This window comes from Pyrus communis, chromosome 3 (genome assembly GCF_963583255.1).
Source record: "Pyrus communis chromosome 3, drPyrComm1.1, whole genome shotgun sequence".
Lineage (NCBI taxonomy): Eukaryota > Viridiplantae > Streptophyta > Magnoliopsida > Rosales > Rosaceae > Pyrus > Pyrus communis.
This window is the reverse complement of record NC_084805.1, coordinates 14,555,289-14,582,122: the sequence shown is the minus strand read 5'-3', so window position 1 is coordinate 14,582,122 and position 26,834 is coordinate 14,555,289. Positions and strand designations below refer to the sequence as shown.

The 26,834-nt window shown below is 34.6% G+C and overlaps 1 protein-coding gene across 1 annotated transcript; it reads left to right on the top strand.

The window, feature by feature from the left end:
* Positions 1-12,916: 12,916 nt before the first annotated feature.
* Positions 12,917-18,458, top strand: LOC137729739 (protein NUCLEAR FUSION DEFECTIVE 4-like). The gene is made up of 3 exons (XM_068468758.1): positions 12,917-13,410; positions 13,494-14,344; positions 17,471-18,458. Exons 1-3 carry the CDS (start codon positions 13,075-13,077, stop codon positions 17,940-17,942), a joined length of 1,659 nt encoding a protein of 552 aa, XP_068324859.1. The 5' UTR covers positions 12,917-13,074; the 3' UTR covers positions 17,943-18,458.
* Positions 18,459-26,834: the final 8,376 nt, after the last annotated feature.

The following is a 26,834-nucleotide window of genomic DNA, read 5'->3' as shown; positions in this document are numbered from 1 at the left end:
TATTTCATTTTTAATTGTTTTAAAACGTCTGTAATAAAACTCTACACTCAGTAAATTAGTAAGTAATTACTAAGTCTAGAATGACATTCGTATTTAATCCATTAAAATATGATAGTGACTCTCAAAAAATTTTGTTTGACAATATTGACAAGCATATATGGTTATAAACTCATAGCTTCCAAGTGGAGTTGATCAACAAGAACAGATACTTATGGGGAAGAAGTTGAATAAATTTTAATGTAAATATCAGGCAAAGAACAGGAAAGCATGAGTCTGATTGTTGCTCGTTTTGAAACCGTCCTTTGTTTTGCAACTTGGGACGGCTGAAGCTTCATAGTCAAGATAGATAGCATACAATCAATCAACATGATGCATATGAGTATGACATAAAGGTTTTTTTATTTTGTTGGTTTAGAGGGGATACTAATTCAATTATATATTCTCTTTCCAACCACATAATCAACTTGGTAAACTAAATAATCAAGGAAAGAGAGATGTTAAAAGGCCCACTCCAAAAAAAGCAATTTTTAGTCTGAATTTTTTCTTGTTTCTCTTTTGAGTACAACAATATATTTTATATTAAGAGAATTGAGTCATACAATAAACAATCTAATTTAATATCGAATTCGTCATCCACGATATTCGAACTTAAGACCTCTCACTTATAAGTAAAAATGAATATCATCAAACCGTAATACTGGGTGACATTTACTCTAAACTTAGACAAATAAAAAATATAAGTAAAAGGTTACATTTGTTGTATAACATAACTTTTATGAAATGCTTGTGATAGCATCGTTAAAAAAATAGAAAACATGTTTAGTATAATTGAAATTTTTTTGTTACAAAACAATTATGACATGATATATATATGTGTGTGTGTGTGTGTGGAACTCATGATCAAATATATATTTTTCTTGTATTTGTATGAATCGAACTTGAAACTTGTTTCAACAAAAAATAACTATGATTAAAACACGCAAGACATTGAACCAAAAAAAAAGAATAGGAAACTTCATTTTAATCTTTGGCAAAGATGACTTTTAGATTAAAACCATGAGTAAGATCAAAATCTTATTTTAGTGCATTGACACATTAATCACCTTATTTATTAATTATATTTTAATGTTCTAATTATTTCTCTTTTTCTTCCTAGTTTTAATGTATTAATTATATTTCATTATAATTTTAAATTTTTTTTTTCATTCATCGTAATATATTTTAATGTAAACATTAGATAAACTAATTTTTGTTATACAATATATTTTGATGTACTTTGTCTTCTTCATTTAGGTACATTAAATTCATAATAATATATTTTGATGCAAACATTAAGGTGCACATATTTAGGTACACACATTTCGGTACATACATTTCAATACAAATTAGGTACATTAATTCAATATTGTGACATCCCACATCGCCCAGGGGAGTGATCCTTATATGTATATTCTCATCTCTACCTAGCACGAGATGTGGTGGGGTGGATCCTGTAAGCCTTATATGTATATTCTCATCTCTACCTAGCACAAGGTATTTTGGGAGCTCACTGACTTTGGAATTCATCGGAACTCAAAAGTTAAGCGAGTTCGCGCGAGAGCAATCCTAGGATGGGTGACCCACTAGGAAGTTCTCGTGTGAGTTCCCAGAAACAAGACCGTGAAGGTGTGGTAGGGGTCTAAAACGGACAATATTGTGCTACGGTGAAGTCGAACCCGGAATGTAGTGGGGGCATGGGCCAAGATGTGACATTTAAGGACTAAAGTTAAAAAACCCCAAAAAAGAAATACTATGTGTTTAGGGTAAGAAATGAGATTTACAGCGAGAAACGATAAGCTTTCAATTTTTAAATATGCATTTCTTTTTTATAAACTCATGAAGTTTTCAAACAAATTTAGTGGCATATAATAACACATTACTTTCCTACTTAAGCAGAAGCCAACCTTTTTCTACCATTCTTTAATTGTCATTATCACCACTAATTATTTAATTAGGAGAGGAGTTGAGCAACTTGTCAAATATATTTACGTCAGCAACTTGAAATCGCAATCACTGAAGCTCTGTACGGCATCCGCAGGCCTGCCGACTTATATAGACTATGGTTCTTTTCTTTTCTCTTTCCATCTTTTTATATCTCCTCCTCTTACCTTTTATATTTTATTTGTCTCTTTCTTTAAAAAATTAATACAAAATATTAACGTTATTTAACCGTAATCGTTTGTATAGAATGAGAAGAAAAAAAAAAAATAAAAAAAAAAAAGAGAAAATCCTACTCCGACCGATATTACCCACTGACCGGAATCTGGGAATTTGACGATTCTCGTAGCTTTCACATGCCATCATTAATCAGTTGAAAATTTCGTAGACCCTACAGGCTGATTTGGATTTTATTCATATTATTTTCAACGTCTGGAAATCTAAGTGGGATTCTGCGAAATATCATCTTAACCTTTTGAGTTTCTTTATTATCGTCTTTTATAAATGTACGTACCTTCCTACTTTTATTGTCCTTTTAGCCTCCCGGGCACTCATCTTTATATCGGGTCATCAATTAAATTATCAAACAAAAATATTAACTGCTGTAAACATGGTGTGTATGAAAAGAAAATTGAGTAAGTTTATTTCTCTTATTGCTTTTCCTTAATAAGACGATATCATAAACTACTACAATTGATGAGAAAATTAATTTGAACTTTAGTGGACACATTATTCTAGTAACTGACTTAATCCGGTTTTTGGTCGATCGAGCCGCTTTACCACATTCCACTCGTCCAGCCATCTTCACGAACATCTTCAATAGCCCTAGTTAAGTTCATCCCAATATAAGTTGCAATTAGCTAGTTTTTGTTGAACAGGGGTTTCAGTCAACATCTAACTCTAGTTTATTATCCTTACTTTCAAATTTAAGAGATATACTAGTCATTTGTAAATTCAAATGTGTTGAGATATGTTCAGGACTCTTGTTTCCTGTTTACAAATATTATACTTGCTTTGCTGCTACTCATTATTTCTAGGGAAGTTTAATGAAAAACTTTCGGTACTGTTCATTTTAACGAAAAATCACATTTTTACACTAAAAAGTCAATCCTAGTAATGCACTTTACCCTTTTGTCTTTATCGTTAAAACTCAAAGTTTTCAAACTTTTTTCATTAGTTTTCCTTTATTTCTAAGGTAATGTTAAGAAAATCAAACTTTTTAAACCAAATTTGCAAACCAAATAATGTGGTTGTAGATGATTGAATTATTAATTAAGTGTAGATTAACGTGCTTATTTTTTATTTGTGACACATCATTTGATTTGCAAATTAAATTTATAAATTTGATATCCCTAGCATTATCGTTATTTCTTATTTGTTGCTGCATTTCTACAAGTTTAAATGAATTCTAAAAAAATACGTTAAATCTTGACCAAAATTAAAAAAAATAAAAAAACGTTAAATCTAGTTTTGGCCCGTGAATACGCTTAAATAAATACAAGACTTTTGTCCTATCTAAATGGAGTGACTAATTAATATAGTCGGACATGCATGGTTCAGGCCCTTCTATACATATATATGCAGCATGCAGCATGCTTGTGATTAAGTTGCATAATATTCGTGTAAAATTCGTTTCGCATATTCTATTTTACAGTTGATTTAATGTGTGTAATAAATCATGCATATTATCTTACTACTATCCTTTTTTCTTTTTTTTCTTTTTTTTTTTTCTTTTTTTTTTTTTTTTGTTGAAGGATAGATATTATTAAATTCAAATAAAAACATTAACATCCATTGCCAAAGTGTTAAACAGCTACTCTGGCTTAGAAACATTAATATATGATGCCAAAGTGTTAAACAGTCACTCTGGCTCGAGAGAGTCTCGGGTATGGGAGTCCCCGATACGAGATACAAACAAAGCCACTAGATGTGTTGCTCTATTACAATTCCAAAGAACAAAAATAAACTCTATTGACCTCAAATGCATTTGCAAACATTTGATATCATAAAGAAGACCTTCAATAACAACATACGTTTGATTTTTGCCTTGGAGCATATCCACAAGAACCCTTGAATCCGTTTCCACTTGTATAACATCAAAGCCTCTCTCCACAGCACTAATTAAGGCTGCAAGTAATGCCTCTGCCTCCGTATCTTACTACTATCAGAATCTGTACAATTTGTGATTTTATACCGTTCAATCTGTGCATATATATTCAACATAAAAATAACAGTTTTGGAAAGAGAGTAAAAAAAAAAACCATAATCAAAATAAAGATATAATATTTCGCTTCACTCATAATATATAATGTGTCGATAATCAGTTAAACATGAAAAACAATGTTAAACAAACGATTCAACGGCTTTATTACAAGAAAAATCCTTATAGAATGACTTTGAAATTGAACGGTTTCAGTCCGCATTCAACATGGCAATATGGAATAATGAAACATGTCAAATGGAGCTAGTAATATTGCATGGACCACTAGCTATAAAAGCTGATATATATATCACAGTCAAGACTCGACTGATATATTTTTGGCTAGCTATAAAGCTGCTGAAAAATAATATCATGATCTAATTTCTAAATTTGGTTTTTAAAAACCTGCATTGCATGTTGAATGGTGGGGTTTATGAACTCAATGCTAAAATTGCTATATGTACCCAAAAAAGCGATAAGACCATCTTTCTTTGTCTTCAACACGTCTCAACTCTGCTTCTATTATGAAAAAAAAAAAAAAAAAAAAAAAAAGCAAATATATTAAATATGATCGATAAACCGAATTAGATAACTTAGGTGATATAAATTATAATTGGTCCAATTTCAATATGTTTATCAAGCATAAACTTCAACCACAAAAAAATAAAAAAAATAAAAAAATAAAATCTCAGGCATATCAAGATAAAACTAGAGGTATGAACTTACAATTACAAGTAACAACTCTATGTGATTTGACAAAATCTACAAAGACAATAGTTACTTTAAACTGTGAATATCCAATTCAAAATTAATTCTCAGTAAATAAAGAAATCATAGGTGATGTAAATAAAGGACTTGTGGATATGGTTAACGGCAAGGCTCAACCAAATGTTGCAATCGAAGCACTCCTTTTTTATATTCAATATTTGAAGCAGCGGCTGAGGTAAGTGAATGTCATTTTTGTTCCTTGTATTTATAATACAATATAACATCTAGTGGCAGCTTTCGCCTTACGGGAGGGAGGCTCTTATGGATGGGACTATTTCAAGCCAAAGTGGTTGTTTAACACTTTAGCTTCTGATGTAAACATTTCAATTCAAATCTAATAAAATTCTTTCCTTTGAAAAAAGAAAAAAAATAAAAGTCCTAGGTTTTTTAAGTAGTTACACTACATTTTTATTATAAATTTGCATAATTATAATTGAGTATTCGAAAATATTTATTTTTCTTTTTGGTGCAACTTGGGTAACTGATTTTTTGGTGCTCATTTAATTATTTTTCTTTTATAAACGACATGATAATCTATATTAAATTTATCTAAAGTATAGAGAGAAAGAGACCAATTCGAACAAAGAACACAGTGTTACTAATTCTTTTAAGGGAGTTTTAACGAAAAGCCCGCAGTACTATTCACTTTAACGAAAAATCACATTTTTACACTAAAAAATCAATTATGGTACTATTCACTTTGCCCTTTATTTTGTCATTATCATTAAAACTCAAAGTTTTCAAGTCTTTTTCATTAGTTTTCATTTCTTTTAAGTTCATCCATTTAGTAAAAATTAGCCCACCTCACTTAACTTAAAGTCTACACCATCCCACCTTGACAACTCCTAAAATAAAAATTGTAGTTCACAAACATGAAAATTTCTAGCTCCGCTCTTGCTTATGGAGCACAATTATTTGGAATCTACATAAAAATATGTAAATCTTGTATTTGGCAACAGTGTAAGTTGGAATTAAGAAGTCATGTTCATGAATTGAACGATATTGAAGCGCAACTGTCATGCTAACATTTTACAAACCATACAACTTGACGAGTTGTGCAATCCCAAACTCTATGTTTATGTATAAAAAAACAAGGAAATATAAAGTAATTAGACAAAGTCTTCGCAAGTCATTTTCTTAACTTATTACAGGTACCAAATAATCGTATGATACACGGGCTTTCTTTTTATGTTTTTATAAGAAGAATAAAATAAAAAAAAAATGAGTGATATGCAAACCCACACAGAGTAGTCCTTACCGCGTGCAGACATTGCCTAAGAGCAAGTTCACCACTAAAAAAATGCTTCAGCACCTAGCCTATTTAATACATTTAGTGAACAGTGATAGATCTCAATAAACAGTAATAGACCAAATGCATCTCCACCGCTAAAAAATGCGATGGCACAAACGATCTTCACCCCTACAAAATACGCTGACACCCAGCCCATTTAAAATATTATTAATTTTTTTATAAAATAATAAATAAATGGAAATTGTTATTAGCACTCCAAAAATATCATTCTACACTCCTCACAAGTGTATTTTTCTTTCTAATTATAGAAAGTTTGGAGTGCCAAATGAGATTTTTGGAGTGCTAATAACAATTACCTAAATAAATAAATAGTTTTAAGTTCGGATTGGATTTTTAACCAATCTCGTCACACCACGTGTCAAATAAACTTGAAAAAACACACTAAATAAAATTACATAAACTCATCAAATAAACTTAAAAAAAAACACACTAAATAAACTAAGAACTTTATTGTTCCACCACAAGCTCCTTTTAATTATCTTGACCTTGTTGCAATCCCCACTAGTGCTCAATCAAGTCACTTTGATGGGGCAGTGCCAGTATGACTCTTGCAATGAAGTGTACCGCTCAGCGATCAATTGATTGTAACGTCTATCCTGTTCTAATGGCGCCTGTTGCACGGGATCTTTGGTAGTGATAAGCTCATATTTATATAAATCTTACATCAAATTTACTCGTCTTTTCTTAGTTAGTTCCTAATATTTTTGAGCTATTTACTTTGTTTTTGAGTTTTGTAGGATTTGTCAAGCAAAGAAAAGAAAAATAGCACAAGTGGGATTTTTAGTAACAAATTCGTCAAAATTGTTTGTGCAGGTCAGCTGACTTTGGAAGCAAGTTGCAAATAGCTCCAAATGAATTAGAGAATGAGCCTTATATTCTTGCAAAGCTATGGATGTCTATTTTCTAGAGCATTTCACGGATCGCTAATATCATTTTTCTAGAAGAAGTTATGGCCGTTTTAACACTAAAAGGTTCCCAAGAGGCTGAGCAGTTTGTAACTGACAAGAAAGCATTGAAAGCAATAAATCCAATAAAACCAATAAAGCTAGCAGCCAAAATTGATGCAGTCAAGAACAAGCCAGCTCACACCTATTCAAATATCAGAGGAAATGGAAAATTAAGTGGGAGTAATGGGCATAAAGGCTACCTAAAGAGTTACAATTGTTTTGCCATTTCCTCTCACTTATTGTCATCACTAAATGGCTGTTAGTGGGGTGAGTTATGGAGAAAAAATTGTGGCAGCAAGTAGGAAGAAAAAGGATGCAGGTTACAACGGCAAAGAGAGAAGAAAAAGATAGGGAAAAAAAATAAAAAAAGGAAGGAAAAAAGGCAAGGCTGCTATGTTGGGGAAGGAAGGAAAGGAAGGAAGGAAAGGAATGAGGAAATCTTGGCATTCTCTTCTTTCGGTTTTATCTTCTCAAACCCATGTCTTTCTTTTGGTTTTATTTGAGCATAATGTGTAACTAAATTTTTAGTAGTTAAGGGCTGTTTTGAAGCCCCAAATATGATTGCAAGTTTGTTATGACATTTCGTTTGAATTACTTTTATGAATAGATGAAAATTGGTTCACTACTTGTCTCATTGATGAATTCTTTATGTGTTTTCTACGGATGCATACTTAGTAAGCATATCTAGGATTCTAATGCTATGAATATGTGTGTGCCTACCCTTGTCAAATGAGGACCTACATATGTTCTAGAGTAGTACTTGTTAATTGCAATTAACATGTGAGCCAATTTCTAGGATAAGTAAGACAACACTAGTACTTCTTTTCGTTCTTAATGATTTCTACTTGTTAAATCTATGAACACGCCATTCTAGATTGCATGTTAGGGACTAAGTTAAGTTGAAATCGCCATTCTCTTAACATACTACATAAGAAAGAGTAATAGGTTGAGTTCTAACATTGAGCCAACTTGAGCATCTTCATCCGGAAATAGAAGGAATTTGAATGAAACATAATATGTTTGCATGATTATTTGGTGGTGGATAGCAATTCCCCTAACTCGTTTTTCTTAATTTGCGAACTACTTAAAATATGTTTTTGTCCTGTTTTTGTTCGATTTAATTTAAATAACAAATCAACTCCAAAAATCCCAAATATTTGTGTGAGTGTAGCTATTTGTGTCTAGTGTTTGCGTATAAAATTTCGTAGACTTTAGATAAGTGTAAGTCGGTCTAATAATTATTTTTCGGTGGCTGGCCAGTAGGGACAGCAGCCTAGTTTTTGTGACATTTTAAATAGTTAGATAAAAAAATCTTCTGTGGGAAAGACCCTTATTTTCATATGCTACAATTGACAAATCTTAGTGTTAATAAGGAAAATCAATAGACACTTGTGTGCTACTTTGTGGTGTGCTTTTAATCCTATCAAATTTTTGGCGCCATGTCGTCGGGAATTGTTATTTCTAATTACTTATTTTTCTATTGTTTTCTTTTCTTGTCTAATTAGTGTTTTTGTTTTTGTTTTTATTTCAGGTACTCCTCGTAGTATATGCATACTCGAAGGGCCAAGAGCATTGATCTAGCTTCCTACGATCATGAGCTTAAACGAACACTTTGAAAGCTTCGAGGAACAATCAAGCAGAAGCGTGCATCGGTGTCTTTACCACCATCTTCTCCACCATATTTGAGTTCGGAAAAGGAGGAAGAACCACAAGAAGGCATGGCTGATAACCGTACTTTGAGGGAGTTGGCAATGCCAAATACGGATCAACAACCATTGTGCATCACATATCCAAATCCAAAATGAGGATTTGAGCTTAAGTCTGGCATGATTCACTACTTGCCTAAGTTCCATGGCTTCTCCACAGAGGATGCCAACAAGCATCTCATGGAGTTTCACGTGGTATGCTCGGGAATAAGACCAGCCAATGTGGATGATGAGCAAGTCAAGTTGAGGGCATTCCCATCTACATTAGAAGCTAAGGCAAATGAGTGGCTTTACAATTTACCTCCGGGATCAATGAACACATGGAACCAGGTGAAGCAAGTATTCTTGGAGCAATATTTTCCGGCCACAAAAGCTGCAAGCGTAAGGAAAAACATATGTGCAATCCAACAACAACATGGAGAGCCCTTTGGAGATTACTATGAGTGGTTCATGCATTTGGTTGCATCTTGTCCTAATCATCAGATTTCAGAGCATCTTTTAATACAATATTTTTATGAAGGATTATGTGGTACTGATCGTGTAATGCTTGATGCAGCAAGTGAAGGAGCATTCATGGACAAGACACCAACAAATGCTAAGGCATTATTAACGAACATTGTTGGCAACACATGACAATTTGGAAGGAGAGATGAGCTAGCTCTTAAGACCGTTAACTAGGTAAGTGCTAACTCTAGTATTAAATTACAATTAGCTAACTTGACTAATCTTGTGCAACAAGTTATGGTGGCTCCAAAACAGGTGTGCGGTGTATGTTCAATGATGGGACATGCCACGGACATGTGCCCTTCGTTGATGGATCAAGGTGGTATAAAGCAAGCTAATGTGTTAGGAGGGTTTCAGGGGCAACAAAGGCCAAAGTATGATCCATACTCCAACAACTATAACGTGGGGTGGTGCGATCATCCACACTTAAAGTGGAACAATCAAGACAACGGACAACAATCTGTTCCCAACAACTATAATCGTCCACCTGGCTTCTTTCAAGCAAGACCATAGGCACCATTTCCGCCTCAACAACAACAAACTCCAAGTAAGTCTCTTGAGGATTTAATGGCTTCTTTAGATACTCAATCTCATCAACAGAAAACAGACAAAGCAATTGAAAACCTTGAGCGCCAAATGAGTCAGTTAGCAAGTTTGATGGCGCAACAACACCAACCAGGAAGGTTGCCTAGCTAAACCGTGGTGAATCCAAATGCGGAGCAGATGAATGTTGTGACTTTAAGGAATGGAAAAGAAGTTTTTGAGCAACCAAGGATGCAAAAGAGGACTAGAAAAGACACAAATGAGCAAGGGGAACAACAAACCAAAAATCTTGAGCAAGATGAGACTTCAACAGAAACTAAAAGTCTCCTAAAGATACAGAATTGAACAAAAAAGATTCTGATAAGCTAAGTAAAGAAGTTCAAAATTCATTTAACTCATGTCTCCTTATTCCTTTTCCTCGTAGGTTTATGAAGTCTAAGAAAGAGCAAACTTAAATTGGACAAAACCCATAGCCTAAGGAAAAAAGGTGAATTAATGCAACATGTCGACACTTAACCTCTTCATGACGTAAGTAGTAAGAAAATGCACACAAGAGTAGCACACATGTGCTATAATTCTAATTAGCACACTTTTCTATGAGTAAGTAAATACTAAAGTAGTTGACGTATCATATCTTCAAGCAAATATACAAGTAGTTGATGAAGTTGTCTCGTCTAATCAACATAAGTAGCAAATACGAGTATTAGATAAGGATTGCATAGAGAAGTACGGTCACCCAAACCCAGTTATGGTAAACTTTAATGGGACAAAACTTAGAGCCTAAAGAGAGAAGGTGAGTTAATGCAACATGTTGATACTTAACCTCTTCAGGACGTAAATAGTAAGAAAACGCACATAAAGGTATGACCATCCTGAAGTGGGTGCCTCGTCAAAATCTCGTCAGGGTTTAGGACGTAAGTAGTAAGAAAACACACATAAGGGTAGCACAAATGTGCTATAATTCTAACTACCATACTTCTCTATGAGTGAGTAAATACTAAAGTAGTTGACGCATTAGATCTTCAAGCAAATGCAAAAGCAGTTAATGAAGTTGTCTCGTCTAATTAACACAATTAGCAAATGCGAGTCTCAAATAAGGATTGCATATAGAATTAAGTCTCACCCAAACTTGGTTATAGTAAACTTAAATGGGACAAAATCCATAATATAAGGAGAGAAGGTGAGTTAATGCAATATGACGATACTTAACCTCTTTAGGACGTAAGTAGTAAGAAAACGCACACAAGGGTATGACCATCTCGACGTGGGTGCCTCGTTAGATTAGCAAAATTCCAGTGGAAAAAATGCTCATGATCTAAGGAAAAAAAGTATATTAAGGTCAAACGAGTATACTTTAGGATACTCCTCCTGAGTTTTCAATGCTCCCCCTGAGTATACTTCAAATTCACTTGGCAAACCCCGAGCATATGACTTGGGCTTATTTTAGCGTGGATAGTGGTAAGCGTGATAAAGCTAGGCATGATGGATATGCGTGGGTTTGCATGAGCGTGGGATAATTGACACAAGTGCACGGCTTAATTGATGTAATATGGTATGATTACGAATATAATCTCTTCTCGATCCCGCACCTCTGCATGTATTTGGGCTCGGCTTGAGGCTTGTATAACAATTGGGGCTTGTGACTTGGTTGGGTGTACATGTAACATTTTTTTGCCACAACAACAACAACAAACAAGAGTTTAAACTTATGATGACAAAAACTTAAGGAAGTGGATATGAGAACAACAAAATGAGGTGTTAGCAAAAAGAACCGCATGCCGTTTAAACTTTGAGGGCACTATCACCCCACCGCGGAGGAGTAATCTAGAGATATGATTATGATGTATTTGTTCTAATGTAGTTTGTTGTCTTTCTTAATGTTGTAGTTTATGTTTATGCTTATTAAAAATGTTGTATTTTGTGCTATTGCTTAAGAAGTAAAATGTTGCGCTTTGTGTTTAATGGTTATGAAATAAAATCTTGTAGTTTGAATTTAACAAGTAATAAATAAAATTGTGTAGTTTGTATGTTTAATGCTTAAGACATAATTCAACGTTGTTAAGTGATGAAATTTGACTTTGATAAGTGATGAAATCTAACTTTGTCCGAATTTGAACTTTTAAGGTTAAAAAGTTCATAATTTTTTTTGTTAAGATAACACATTTGAAAATTGTCTTAAGAATCATTTAAAAAAAAAAAGTTACTGTGTAATCAAATTTCTACATAAATAAATCTTAACTCTATATAGAGCACGAATGGTATATAGCTCCTCGTTGAGAGAGATTATTTTTTAAGAGCTTCAAAGATTCCTCAGACCTCTAAAATAGACTGTATCACTATTTTTTCAGCCCTATATAGACCATCTCATTGAGGATATTCTTACCACCCGATGAGTTTGTCGCCCTAGCATCCTTGCCAAATGACATGTAGATATTTGGATGTTAATTTGGTTATATTTCGTGGAGCGGTAATATCAGGGAGACTAAAGTTATAAATAAAAATTGCAAACTAAATGATACATCATCAACAAAAAATGAGCATCTTTATCAACGTTTATGTAATAATTCAATCATTAACTTCCATGTTATTTATTTTATAAAATTTTATCTATAAACTTAGTCTCTTTGACATTACCCTCTCATAGAGTTATTATCAATTTTAATTACACATTAAAGTTAAAATGCTATTTTTAAAATTCAAGTACGATATCCATTGAAAGAACGAGAATACATACAAAACGAGTAAAACTACAAACCTTAGTAGATTCCGAATTTGATACCATTATAGCTGACCGTATAAAATGTCATAAGAATTTACACCAGTTCATTAACAAAACAATTAGCAGAAATTGGGAGAACAGTAGCGCGGCTGGGAAGACCGACACCAAATGCACCAACCCACTTGCCGCTTTAAGATCGACAGTGTCCACCGCATATACAACTTTTCTTCTTTATTCAACCAAATGTTTTTTCATTCCCCTTAAAAAAACAATTTTTAATGTTTTTTAATTCAGAAACTCTCTCTTTAAATGGACCGTTACTTTCAGCTTTTAACAGAAGCACTTGAGCAGCTAATCTTCAACCCTCACCAGTACGTTTTTTTCAGACCGACACAAACATGGGGTTCGCTTCCGACCGCTCGTCCGTTTCCTCCGCCACCAAATGGCTGGGATTCGTCACCGCCGTCTGGGTTCAAGCTATTTCCGGCAACAATTACACCTTCTCCAACTACTCCGATGCCCTCAAAACCCTCATGAGCCTCACCCAGCTCGAACTCAACAACCTCTCTGTCGCCAAAGACGTCGGCAAAGCCTTCGGCCTCCTCGCCGGCCTCGCCTCTGACAAACTACCCACCTGGGTTATCCTCCTCATCGGCTCCGTCGAGGGCCTGGTCGGCTACGGCGCCCAGTGGCTCGTCGTCAGTGAAAGAATCAAACCCCTCTCCTACTGGCAGGTAAAAAAAAACACCTCAGTCGGCACTTTCGTCGAACACTTAGGGTGTAACCCAACTAACAATTACTTCAATTTCTTTCTCAGATGTGTATATTTCTCTGCATGGGCGGCAACAGCACGACGTGGATGAACACGGCGATACTTGTCACCTGCATCCGAAACTTCCGGCGAAATAGGGGACCCGTTTCGGGGATTCTGAAGGGCTACGTGGGCCTCAGCACCGCCATCTTCACCGACCTCTGCGCCGCTCTGTTCAACAACGACCCCTCTAGCTTCCTCCTCATGCTGTCCATAACCCCCTTCGCCGTCTGCTTAACCGCCATGCTCTTCCTCCGCGAGGTCACCCCTTCTTCCTCCTCCGTCGAAGACCACCGCGACTCCAGATATTTCTGGATCGTCAACGCCGTCGCAGTCTGCGTCGCCGTCTACCTCCTCGCCTACGACTTCATCCCAGACCCTTCGAACCTCTTCTCTCTAATATTCTCCATCATTCTCCTTATCCTCCTGGCGTCGCCGCTCGTGATTCCGGCGTACGCATTTTTCACAGCGTGGGCCTCAAAGCCGGATCGGGTCGCGTATGAGTCGGGTCTGGATCCGTATACCCGTGCAGACGAGCCGCTTCTGAGGCAGACGGCGGCGGACAACACGCATCAGATGCCGGAGGCGGCTGCGGCGTCGGAGGCAGTGGAGGCAAAGAGGAGGCCGGTTCTCGGGGAAGACCACACGATTTTCGAGGCGATGAGGAAGTTGGATTTCTGGATTTTGTTCGTGTCGTTTTTGTGCGGGGTGGGGACGGGTTTGGCGGTTATGAACAATATGGGGCAGATTGGCTTGGCGATGGGATACGTCGACGTTTCGATCTTCGTTGCGCTCACCAGCATTTGGGGGTTTTTCGGGCGGATCGGTTCGGGTATGGTTTCGGAGAACTTCATCAGGTTGGTTTACCTAACACCCACTCTTCCTCTTTACATATATTTCATCGAATTAATTAATCTCCAATAGAATTATAAAATTTATGGTTTATTCTTATTTGTTTTGCTTTTCTTTTTGACCTAAATTTAAAAAAAAAAATGCTATTAGAAATAGGACTATATGTGATAAAATGTAGTATTACTGGGGCACAACTTGAGTTGGATCAACTCAAATTCGTCTCTTTCTAGCTTGATTTCAAAATCGATCGAGCGGGTTAGAGTGAAGTAAAAACCCATCCAAATCATCAACTCAATTATTTATCAGGTTAAGTTGGGTTGGTGCTTTTGCTTGTTCATGTCAATCCAAAGTCAGCCCGAGTTGTTCATGTTGTTCCTGCATATATTACACATCTCATTTCATATTATATAAGCTAGGTACAAGCTTGGGAGGGTTATAATTGAAGTTCGTTATTTGGCTTTCTTTTGAACAATAAATGATAATGCTGTTTTTACATTTCTTTTTGTTAAGTGATAGTCTAGTCTTGTCATTTAATTTCAACTTTTCCTTTTATCAATATTTAATTTCAACTTTTCATGTTGAAATTTTAGAAATTTATCCCACGCTTTTTCATTTATTTTTTGTATGGATGTTGATGTGTAAAGTTGAATTTTAAATAGTGTTGTATTATTTGGTTTAAAATTTGAGATTTATTTTATAAAATAACGTGTTATAGGATTGAATTTATAAAGTTAGGCGAACCCAAACCCAATGCGAGTAAACTCGAATTCAAATAAACCGGCATGAATCCGAACCCAACTCAAATCCAATTAGGAATGCTACATTGGGGTTGGGTTGACCATCTAACATGTCAAATCTGTTCGAGTTGCACCTCTAAGTATTACTTTTTTTTTAAATTATTTTTGAAATTGTCAAGTAAGACCATAATTTTTTAATTCCATAGGGTAATTTTACATTTCATTTTAATTTATGGGTTTTTTTGAGTAGGTAAATAATCACGTTACTATTGGCGCTCTAAAAAGTCGTTTGACGTTTATAATGTCTTGTATTCTCAAAGAAAAAGTGGAGTATTATATTTTGTGTGAACATTAGTTTTTTATTTATTTAAAATTGGAGAGACATAATAAGAAGATCCATAAATGTTATCCATTTTGTAGAAGTGTTTGTAGTATGCTATATTGCTATTGATAGGCCTTTTGTTGAGAAATTATAAGTAGGATCTTTGAGATAGAGTTATCCACACATTCATTTTTACTTGTTGCATATCTCGAATTTTCGGATTCAAGAAAATCAATGACAAAAAATTAATAATAAAGTAAAAATAAATGTGTAAATCGTACTATCTTATTTCTATATTTGCATAAAAGGATCAGATTTTTTTAAATAAAATATTTGACGATTTTTATTATGACAATACTTTAATAATACAAATGTTAGGTTCGAAACAGAGAGATTGATTTTTTTATTTTTTATTTGCTTTTGGGGTTCTTTTGACTTTCCCTTAAAAAACTGTTTCGTGTATTTTTTTAAGTAAATAATTGTTGAAAATATTTGTCTCCTTCTCCATCCTCCCCACTCACTCCTCTTTTTCTAGTATAATTTGTCTCGAGCGGTTCCATGCCAGTTTCCGAAATTTCGGATTAGTTAGATATTGTTGTGCTTTTTAATTAAATGGTTTCTACTATATTGTGTGAGAATAAAGAACTGTAAAATAAAGTTATTAAATGTCTAGTAAACTTTTCTTTGTAAAAGTTATTTTAACAAAAAAAATTAATGTTCAAGTATTTGGTAAACTTTTATATAAATTTCTGCGATGTTTAATGTGATAATAATTGTCAAAGAGAATATGTAGGGGCAATGATTATAATTTTGTAAAATATGTGGAAGTTTACTTGCTATTTGAAAATTTCATTTAGAAGCATGATGGACTGTTTTTGCTTTTCTACCGTCATTAACAGAAGTATTTTTTTTTTTTCTTTTAACCAAACACATTTGATGTTCTAGATTTTTAAATAAGCTATTTTTCTTAAAAGTACCACAATTCCAAACTAGCCCTTCTAAGTCGCACTAAGAGCAAAAATGTGCTTTATTTGAGATTTTTTTTTTGTTTCTAATTTTGGAGACCGACTATAATACGTACATATATTTGACAGTTAGATATAATTTATGTGAATATTGTACTTAATACAATCAACATATGAGGTGCTTTTCAAATATTAAAGAAACATAGATTTCGGGAAATATGGAAGGTAACATGCCTTTGGGTGAAGACCTAGATTTATAATGTCTTCCGTTTCCTTCACATTTAAGTTATTTGCTCAATGTCCATCTGCTGGATGCAACATTTTACGGCAAGTTGCTTAGAAATAAGCAACGCAAGTCTGGTCCAAATTTTAAGCATCTTGTTTGTGTTTTTTCCCACAAAGTCGCTCTTATTTTTCTCTTTCAGATTGCATACATAAATAACAGTATCTAAGTCATTTTTTTAAGGAAAACTAATGAAAAGTCCAAAAAAATTATAGTTTTAATAAAAAATGACAAATAAAGATGTAGTAAATATTACCAGGAAAAGGTAAAAATGTGGTTTTTTGTTAAAATGAACAATACCGGAAGTGTTTCATTAAAACTCCCTTCTCTTTATTTATACATAAGTCATTAATAACATTACACTTTTTGAAAAAAATAAAACATGTCAAACCAATACTGTAGAAGGAGGAAATGCCTACTTTGGAGTAGACATGACCGCCATAGGAATTTTCAAACTAAGAATCAATTATAACATGACAATTGACAATATGGCTGACGGTTTTTTTTTTTTAAAAAATTTTTTTTTTAATCCTTTTCTTCTCTTTTTTTTTACGTTAAGTGTTTTCTCATTATAGTTATTAGGGTTCTTTTTCTAGTTTACTATAAAATATATTTGTAGTTCTAATTATGTTTTTGTACAAGTTTATGTAATTTTCAGAGTGTCTTTAAATCTCTGGATTGTTTGTATAATATCTATCCCTGGAAAATATAGAAGCTTTCAATGTCTGAAAAAAAAATTTAACTAAATTTCTTGGTGGCACTGCTTTGGCCTAAAAAATTCAACCCACATTTAACACTCTCTGGTCCCGAATTTGTAATGACAGGAAAGCTGCAACACCAAGACCTCTGTGGAATGCTGCTTCTCAGATTCTAATGGCTGTTGGCTACATCCTCATGGCCATCGCCATGCCTGGTTCGCTATACATCGGTTCAATCGTCGTTGGCATATGCTACGGAGTTCGTCTTGCCATCACAGTACCCACTGCATCTGAATTATTTGGTCTCAAATACTACGGACTTATTTACAACGTTCTAATCCTCAACCTTCCACTCGGCTCCTTCCTCTTCTCCGGCCTGCTTGCTGGACTATTATACGACATGGAGGCTACCACCACGGAAGGAGGTGGCAACACCTGCGTTGGCGCACATTGCTACCGGCTTGTGTTTGTTATCATGGCCATTGCCTGTGTTATCGGGTTTGGTTTGGACATTTTGCTGTCCATTAGAACCAAGAATCTCTACACCAAGATTCAAGCTGGCAAGAAAACAAAGAAAGTGGTTAATGGCACACAATAGGGTGAACAAATGTACGACCTGGGACTAATTAACTCTTAGTCTACTGGTATCTGTTGCCGAGTTCGAATCTCCTTCCCATTCCCATTGGTCAAAGAAAATGATGGACTTGGGAGGCCAAGAATATGAGAGATTTTTCAGTGTAATCGTCACAGGAGGTAGTACACCACGTGTCCTATATAAATGATAGGTTATGTGTGTTAAAAGGTTAATAACTTAAAAATTAAAATTTTCCACCACTTGCATAAAAACACGTGGTGTACCATCCGTGTTCCCGTTACAACTAAAAATTTCTCCAAGAATATGAGGATTGATGGGCTTAAATTTCGCTCAGTGATATCCTCCATTTAGAGTTAGAATCAAGCATGAAAAGAAAGATACAAATTGCCACGAAAATTATGTGGTTAAATTGTTTGATGGGCTTCCTTAATTTCTCCCACTACGAAATTTGTATTGAGTAGTTCTTGTTGGATATAGTTTGTAATTTTTTTTGAATCGGATTAGTGTGTGTAATTACTTTCCTACCATTAGTGTGTGTAATTACTTTCCTACCAATGGGTAGGTTTTATGAACGAGAAATGCTAAGGAGACTTCTAAAATTGAACTCTCTATGAAATTTTTGTTTCAAAATTATAACGTTAATTTTCATGTTAACATTATAAAATATGTGCCAAAAACATCAGGTGGCAAAGAATCTATGAAGGGTTCTATTTTTTAGTCTATTTTAGCATCTCTCTCTATGTGTTTCAAAACATTCTTTGTTTAATTTTCTTCGGCCTCGATGTCACATTGGATTCATTGGTCTTAAATTCACATTGCTCACAAGGAGAACTTGGCGTTTCCGTTCATAATGGGCTTTGGTATATGAGAAAATTGCTCAACTTTGAATTGGAGCTTTAATAGTAGTGATCCATGGCATTGTCTAGAGTAATGATTCTTTTGGCCCACTCTTTTAAAAATTTTGTTCAAAAAGGACAAAAGTTCTAAATAAATTTAAATCAAAGGACCTTCAGCTCCAAGAACTTTGAAATCTTTTGGCCCACTCTTTTAAAAATTTTGTTCAAAAAGGACAAAAGTTCTAAATAAATTTAAATCAAAGGACCTTCAGCTCCAAGAACTTTGAAACCAGAGTTATCCAAAAAAATCATTGCATCACATTTTGATATGTTTAGGAAACCCATACTCATAAAAAAAAAATTTATCCATAAACTAAAGATCCAATTAAAACAAAATTTAAAGACCAATAGTCTAATTTTATTTACATTAAATACCAAACGAAAAATGCTATTTTCATCTTAATAATATGGTTCAAATTCGTCCTTGGTAAGAATCAAACTTAAAATCTCCTACTTACAAGTGAAGAGAAATATTATTAGACTGTAATACTAAATGATAATTTTTAGTATTAATTGAAAAGGTTTTCCCCTCAATTGAAATTAGTTAAAGTAGACGATGACTTGCCACAAACGCTATCATTAATTTTACTTTCAACTTTCATAAATATCATGTTCTATACCAAACTATCATTTACATATTGTGTGACTTGATCAACAATCACTTGGTCCGCTCCTTGTGGTACACATCTAGTCGAATTATCCAAACCCACGAAACAAAACGTGAAATTTGAACCCATGTCATTTTTAATTACATTTGTTATAACATATGTTGGAGCAGTTATGTTTTTATTTAAATTACATATAAATATTTATTTATGATTTTTTTATTAGAAACATAAAATATATATAACTGTCATTAGGAGTAATTTCCATTCGTAAATATATTGGAGACATTGTCAATTAGGAGTAATTTCCATTCTTAATTATATAGGAGATGTGAGGAAGTTTCTTACTTCAACAAATTTGAGATGCCTTGTCTGTATAGAGAAAAAGATCACGTCCACCTCCATAGATAATCTATCCGTTTTTATTTTTACGTTTTGGTTTATTCAGGATTTCTAGCCCCTAATATCTTAATCCTTCAACGTCTATTTCTTTTACTTTATACATACATATATACATACATATACATACATACATACATATACATACATACATATACATACATACATACATACACCATACGTATACATACATACATACATACATACATACATACACACACACACACACACACACACACACACAAGCCCTTTAACAAGAGGGATTCCCATTAAAAAAAAAAAAAATTGGGGACACCCTCTTGACCGTTAGATTTGGCTTTAATGAAATTCTATGGTTGAGATTAAATCACAAGCCACACAATCTCAACCATAGAATTTCATTAAAGCCAAATCTAACGGTCAAGAGGGTGTCCCCATATATATATATATATATAAGTCCTGAGTATCAATGTTGAAGAATACATAATACTACAAGTTTATACATATTTTTTTGAAATTAAGTTTTGATAGCAACATATCGAAAGGGTGCAAGTTTGAAGGTTAACCTTATCAAAAGAAGGTTTTGTGCTGTTTTATCATGGGGACGACGTGGTGTTTGTGAATTGTTTGCACACTTTGGGTAGAGTCACAAAACGTCTTAAAGAGAGGAACTTAATCGGCGACTCATCCCCAGAATTATTCATCACTCAATGCTTTACATTTTCCGGATAACTTCGTTCCTTTTTATTTTGGTTTACAACAACATACATTACTAAATTTAACTGCTCTATACGTGATAAGAATTGAAATGTGGAAAGACACTCACATACATTCTTCTTCCAGAAGAGCACACCCACGATACGAAGAGGACCACCTAAGTGACTTGGTCAGACAGCAAGTAGAAAGATGTAATTATTTAACATGAGTAAAATAGCATTTATGTCCATGGTTTCCTCATATATGTTCCGCACGCGTGACACTACAAAGCCATCAACCCATGAAGGCTTTCTGCATAAACACACAAAAACAGGCATATTACAAGACTTGCAGCCAAAGCATGCATCCCGCCATAAATGGAACTTTGATCGCCACTAGTTCTTTCTTTTGGTCCCTCAAGAGTCAAAATCCCTCCTTTTAATCGAGAGATTCTCTCATGTCACAATTTCACCACATGACAGTAACAATCTTTTATAGGATGAATAACGCACTTTCAAACATATAACAATTGTTTATTGAATGACGATGCCAATAAAACTAAAACTTAGTTATATGAGAGAATCTCACCTGATTTAATGAGGGTGCCTCCTTTCTATATAATAATTTTGGATTTGGTGTACATTTTCCCATACGGGTCAATATTCTGATGTAGTGCAAATGGCAGAATTGACTGAAGAAGAAATGGACCGTAAAAAGACGAAAGGACGCGTTGGAAATTTGCATATTTCACGTCTAAGCTCCAATTTGGGCCCCTTATACCTTTTCGGAAAGGGAATGATGCCACGAGTCCAACTCATGGCTTCTTTGTGATGTACGATGGATTTTGATCATCCAGGATCATTTTAGCCTACAAAACAGCGTTTAAAGTTATGTAATAAAAATCAGACTCTTCATTTACCGTCCGATTAACGTTGTTTTAACTCCTAGAAGTCCTTTAAGTTGTTCCAAACATTTGTGATCATTATTTACATCTTTGGAAGTAACATTTGTAATCATTCAAGATTATCAATTAAATAACACCCCTTTAGGATTTCTCTCAATTTTCTGGTAGATTCCAGACCAGTTCTTCAAGAATTACATTGGTAATCCTTTTGATTACTTTGTGTTGGGTTAATATTAATGTTATATTAAATATGAACTTATACAGACTAAACATGGAAAAAAACTTAGTGTCATCTGTAACGTGATATGATATTACTCATCTCCATGTTGTAATAAGGATTGGACGATGAGTTTATATTTTAGGTTGTTACATTAATACATGAAAACATAATATATTTGTTACATTCATACATGAAAACATAATATATCTTGAGTAAATTGATAACATTACACACTAGAAAGCCTACAAACGAATTACTGTATAAAATTACTTCTTCAGCATGACGAGGATGTTAGAACCAATCAAACGTCAAGTGTATATTATATAACAATTTGCACAGTTTTATTTCAAATGTAAAAGCTCAACGAAAAACACAATATATTAAAACATAAACACTTAATGAGATTATATATAAACAAACAAATCACTGACTTGTTTCTTGCAGATAGAGGCTTGCAGAAGCAATCTCCTAAGACAGAAATTCGTCCCTACACCAGTGCAGCAGTCCTTGGACGTCTATCTTGCAGGATACAACTATCTAATCCAAGTTCTTGCACTAGAACTCGGATTCTTGGCGAATTGGTTGTGTTGTTCTCAGCGAAAAAATTGAGGAATGATTATGTGAATTGATATCTGTTTCTGTAATGCAAACCATATATATAATGGCATCATTTGAACTTCCCCCAACCGTTCATGCTTATCAGTTTTTGTTAAAAAGAAAACCGAATGCAACTGTTCATTCAATTTAAAAACTGAATGAAACTGTTTCGGGAAAACTGAATCCAAAAAATCAAAAACGTAACTTGTGTTTTTCGTCCATCCGAGCCCAAGAGCCCCAAGGCCCAAGGCCCATCTTTGACATTTAATATATACACCCAAACTCTCCAAGTCTAAGGCCCAAGGTCCATGGCTTTGGCCTAATTCAATTCAAACTATAAGTGAGTTCACTCATTTATAAAGAGTTGTTGTAGATGGTGTATGGGCAATGTGGGACTGGCAGTCCCACATAACACAGGTAACACAGGTTTCCAACAATACCCCACATTTTCTATTCAAACTCTAGCAATACCCCACATTTGAATTGAAAATAAGATACTAGCTACATTAGTAATGTACTTCCAGAGAACTTAGATATGATACGCATCGGGATAGGTGTCTTTTGGACTTGAACCTTCTCTAGTGAGTACTTATCGGTTTTACCTAATGAAGTAGTGAATTTACTATCTTGAACTGATCATTCTAGTAGTAAAATCGAAACAATAAGTATCACACATATCACATCTGAACACACGTCAATTCATACGGTTGAGTTCATTTTGGTCCTGAACATATCCTGATTTCATGAGACCTTTAGAGAATTGTAGTCATACCAATTCTCAAAGATGCGACCCCACATCAATCTCATATAGGTAATGCTAATAAAGAATATCCTGTTCTATTCATCTTAATCATAAGATATTAGCATTATTAAGAATAGTTATTCACCCTTTTCGTCTAACAGGCAACACACTGTTTTCCATCATAAGAATGAGTAAAGATTGTGTGTATCTTACTTTGAGTTTCCCTCAACTAGTTTGCCTATTGAACCTAGACCATGGGATCTCCAATTAGCTAGGTTAGGTTTCCGTCAAGTTATAACTCATTGAGTTGGCTTTAAACCCATTCCCCTCGATGTAAATGCCACTTGATCCTTGGATAGGCCTTTTGTCAAAGGATCGGCAATATTCTCCTTAGATTTAATATAATCAATGGAAATAGTTCCATTCTTGAGTAGTTGTCTAATGGTTTTATGTCGTCGCCTTATATGTCTCGACTTCCCATTATATTCAGCGTTTTTGGCTCGACCTTGTGCAGCCATGCTGTCACAATGTATACAGATTGCAGTCACAGGCTTGGGCCAGAATGGAATATCTTCCAGAAAATGTTTAAGTCATTCAGCTTCATCAACAGCTGTATCTAAGGCTATAAACTCTGATTCCATTGTCGAACGTGCTATACATGTTTGCTTGGATGATTTCCACGACACAGCTGCTCCACCAAGTGTAAATACATATCCACTTGTGGATTTACTGTCTGTGCTCCCTGAAATCCAATTTGCATCACTATATCCTTCTAATACGGGGGGATATTGAGTGTAATGCAAACCATAGTTTATTGTATGCTTTAAGTATCTTAATACCCTTATTAAAGCATTCCAATGATCTCTTCCAGGATTACTTGAATACCGACTTAGTCGGCTTATTGAATAAGCAAGATCAGGTCTTGTACAATTCATAATGTACATCAAGCAACCTATAACTTGGGTATACTCCAATTGAGATACGCTCTCTTCTTCGTTTTTAGTAAGTTTATGAATGGGATCAAAAGGAGTTACTGCAGGTTTACAATCATAATGTCCAAATCTTTTTAGAACCTTCTCCACATAATGTGATTGAGTTAGGACATATCCATCTGAATTCCTTAGAATTCGAACTCCAAGAATCACATCAGCTAATCCCATATCTTTCATGTCAAAACTAGAATTTAGCATTTTCTTTGTGGAGTTAATAACATCTTTGTTTGTTCCCATTATAAGCATGTCATCAACATATAGACATACAATAACACAAGCATTTTTCGTTTTCTTAACATAAATGCATTTATCACTTTCATTGATTACAAATCCATTCGTAATCATATTATGATCGAATTTTTCATGCCATTGCTTAGGCGCTTGTTTGAGTCCATATAATGACTTAATCAACTTGCAAACTTTCTTTTCTTGACCTTTGATAATGAAACCTTCAGGTTGATCCGTATATATTTCTTCGTCTAATTCACCATTTAGAAATGCAGTCTTGACATCCATTTGATGTATTTCAAGATTGTACACAGACGCTATAGCTATTAATAACCTTATAGATGTTATTCTAGCTACTGGTGAATAAGTGTCAAAGTAGTCAAGTCCTTCTTTTTGACGATACCCTTTGGCAACTAAACGAGCCTTGTACTTGTCTATGGTACCATCCGGTCTCAATTTCCTCTTGAAAATCCATTTGTGTCCTATTGGTTTATTTCCAGGAGGCAAATTAACCAATTCCCATGTATTATTTTGCATGATGGATTCTATTTCACTTTGAATAGCTTCTTTCCAATAAGGTGCTTCAGACGATTCTAATGCAGCCTTATAAGTTTGAGGCTCATCTTCGGTTACAAAAGTGAGGAAATCAGGACCAAAATCCTTTGCAATTTTTGCTCTTTTACTCTTTCGTGGTTCCAAATCTTGGCTTTGAACTCTCGAAGTTAAAGCATGATTATCGTCATCATTTCTTGTAGTAACCTCATGTACTCTTTTGTTCAAAACATATGACCTATCTTTATAAGGAAAAATTTCCTCAAAGAACTCAACTTCTGCAGATTCAAGTATAGTGTTTATATGAATGTCTGCAATTTCAGATTTATGAACCAAAAATCTATATGCCGAACTATTATTGGCATGACCAATAAATATACAATCCACTGTTTTTGGTCCAAGTTTTTGTCTCTTCGGAAGAGGCACTTGAACTTTTGCAAGACAACCCCACACTTTCAAGGTTTTATATGTAGGTAACCTCCCTTTCCAGATTTCATAAGGAGATTGATTAGTCTTCTTATGTGGAATTCGGTTCAAAATCGTGTTTGCAGCAAGGAGTGCCTCACCCCATAAATTATGTGGTGCACCAGAACTGTTCAACATAGAATTAATCATATCCTTCAATGTACGATTTTTCCGTTTAGCCACTCCATTTTGTTGAGGAGTATATGGTGCTGTTGTTTGATGTATTATTCCATGTGTTGAACAAAATTCTGCAAAGTCATTAGATTCGTATTCACCACCTCTATCCGATCTTAAGACTTTTATTCTTTTGTCTAGTTGATTTTCGACTTCGGCTTTAAATGTCTTAAACATGTTTAAAGCTTCATCTTTACTATGAATCAAATAGACATAACAATACTTGCTGCAATCATCAATGAAGGAAATATAATAGTTCTTTCCTCCACGAGTTGGTGTGGATTTGAAATCACAAAGATCACTATGGATTAAACCAAGTATTTCGTTGGATTTTTCCACTGATTTATATGAGTGTCTTGCATATTTAGATTCTGTGCATATCTCACATTTAGATACTTTGTTCATGGAACATTTTGGCAATAGGCCTAAGTTAACCATTCTTTGAAGAGAACGAAAATTAACATGACCTAATCTTGCATGCCATAATGTAGAGGACTCAATCAAGTAAGCAGAAGAAGCACTCGGCTTGTTATTATTCATAGCATTAACAGAAAGTACATTCATTTTGAAGAGCCCCTCAGCCAGGTAGCCCTTTCCCACATACATCCCACCTTTGGTGATTACAAACTTGTCAGATTCAAACACAATTTTGAAACCCTTGTTACTCAGAAGTGATCCAGAAATCAGGTTCTTACGAATATCTGGAACATGCAGAACATTGGTAAGTGAAAGCTCTTTTCCGGAAGTGAGTTTGAGCGTCACTTTTCCCTTCCCTGCAACAGCAGACGCAGTTGCATTTCCCATGTACAGATTTTCTCCACCATCAACAGATTGGTAAGTAACAAATAAATTTTGATCAGCACACACATGCCTTGTTGCTCCTGTATCAACAAACCAGTCATTGGAATTAGTCAGTAAATTGACTTCAGAGACAACAGCAACAAACGTGTCTTCTGCAACATGTGCTTGATTGGAACTTCCAGAATTCTGATCCTTTTTATGGCGGCAGTCCTTTGCCCTATGACCTGTCTTTCCACAAACCCAGCAACCTCCTTTGATTTTATTGAAGGTTTTCCCTTTCACAGCAGTCATTGCTTTCTTTGCAGCATCCTTGCCTTTGTTTTTCTGATGGTGCCTTGCCTTGTGTGAGTCACCTCCTTCCACAACATTGGCATTTGCCTCCAGCGATGAGATATCATACTTCTCATTCTTGCGATGATCCTCCTCCACACGCAGTTTGAGAATCAACTGATCCATGCTCATGTCTTCAGTTAGATGCTTCAGATAAATCTTGAAGTCCTTCCAATTCGAAGGCAGTTTCTCTATGATAGATGATAGGAGCATATTCATGCGACTTAAATGGCTTGTTCTCGTACATTTACGTTATGTTTCTTTAGTTAGTTTAGTCCTTTATGCTTCTTTTGTGTGTTTTCAGGATAATAGACG

Excerpts from the sequence above, each read along its gene's own strand:
- LOC137729739 (XM_068468758.1), top strand. The coding sequence starts at position 13,075 with ATGGGGTTCGCTTCCGACCGCTCGTCCGTTTCCTCCGCCACCAAATGG. Across the intron at positions 13,411-13,493 it reads AACCCCTCTCCTACTGGCAG|ATGTGTATATTTCTCTGCAT; the intron begins GTAAAAAAAAAC and ends TTTCTTTCTCAG. Across the intron at positions 14,345-17,470 it reads GTTTCGGAGAACTTCATCAG|GAAAGCTGCAACACCAAGAC; the intron begins GTTGGTTTACCT and ends TTGTAATGACAG.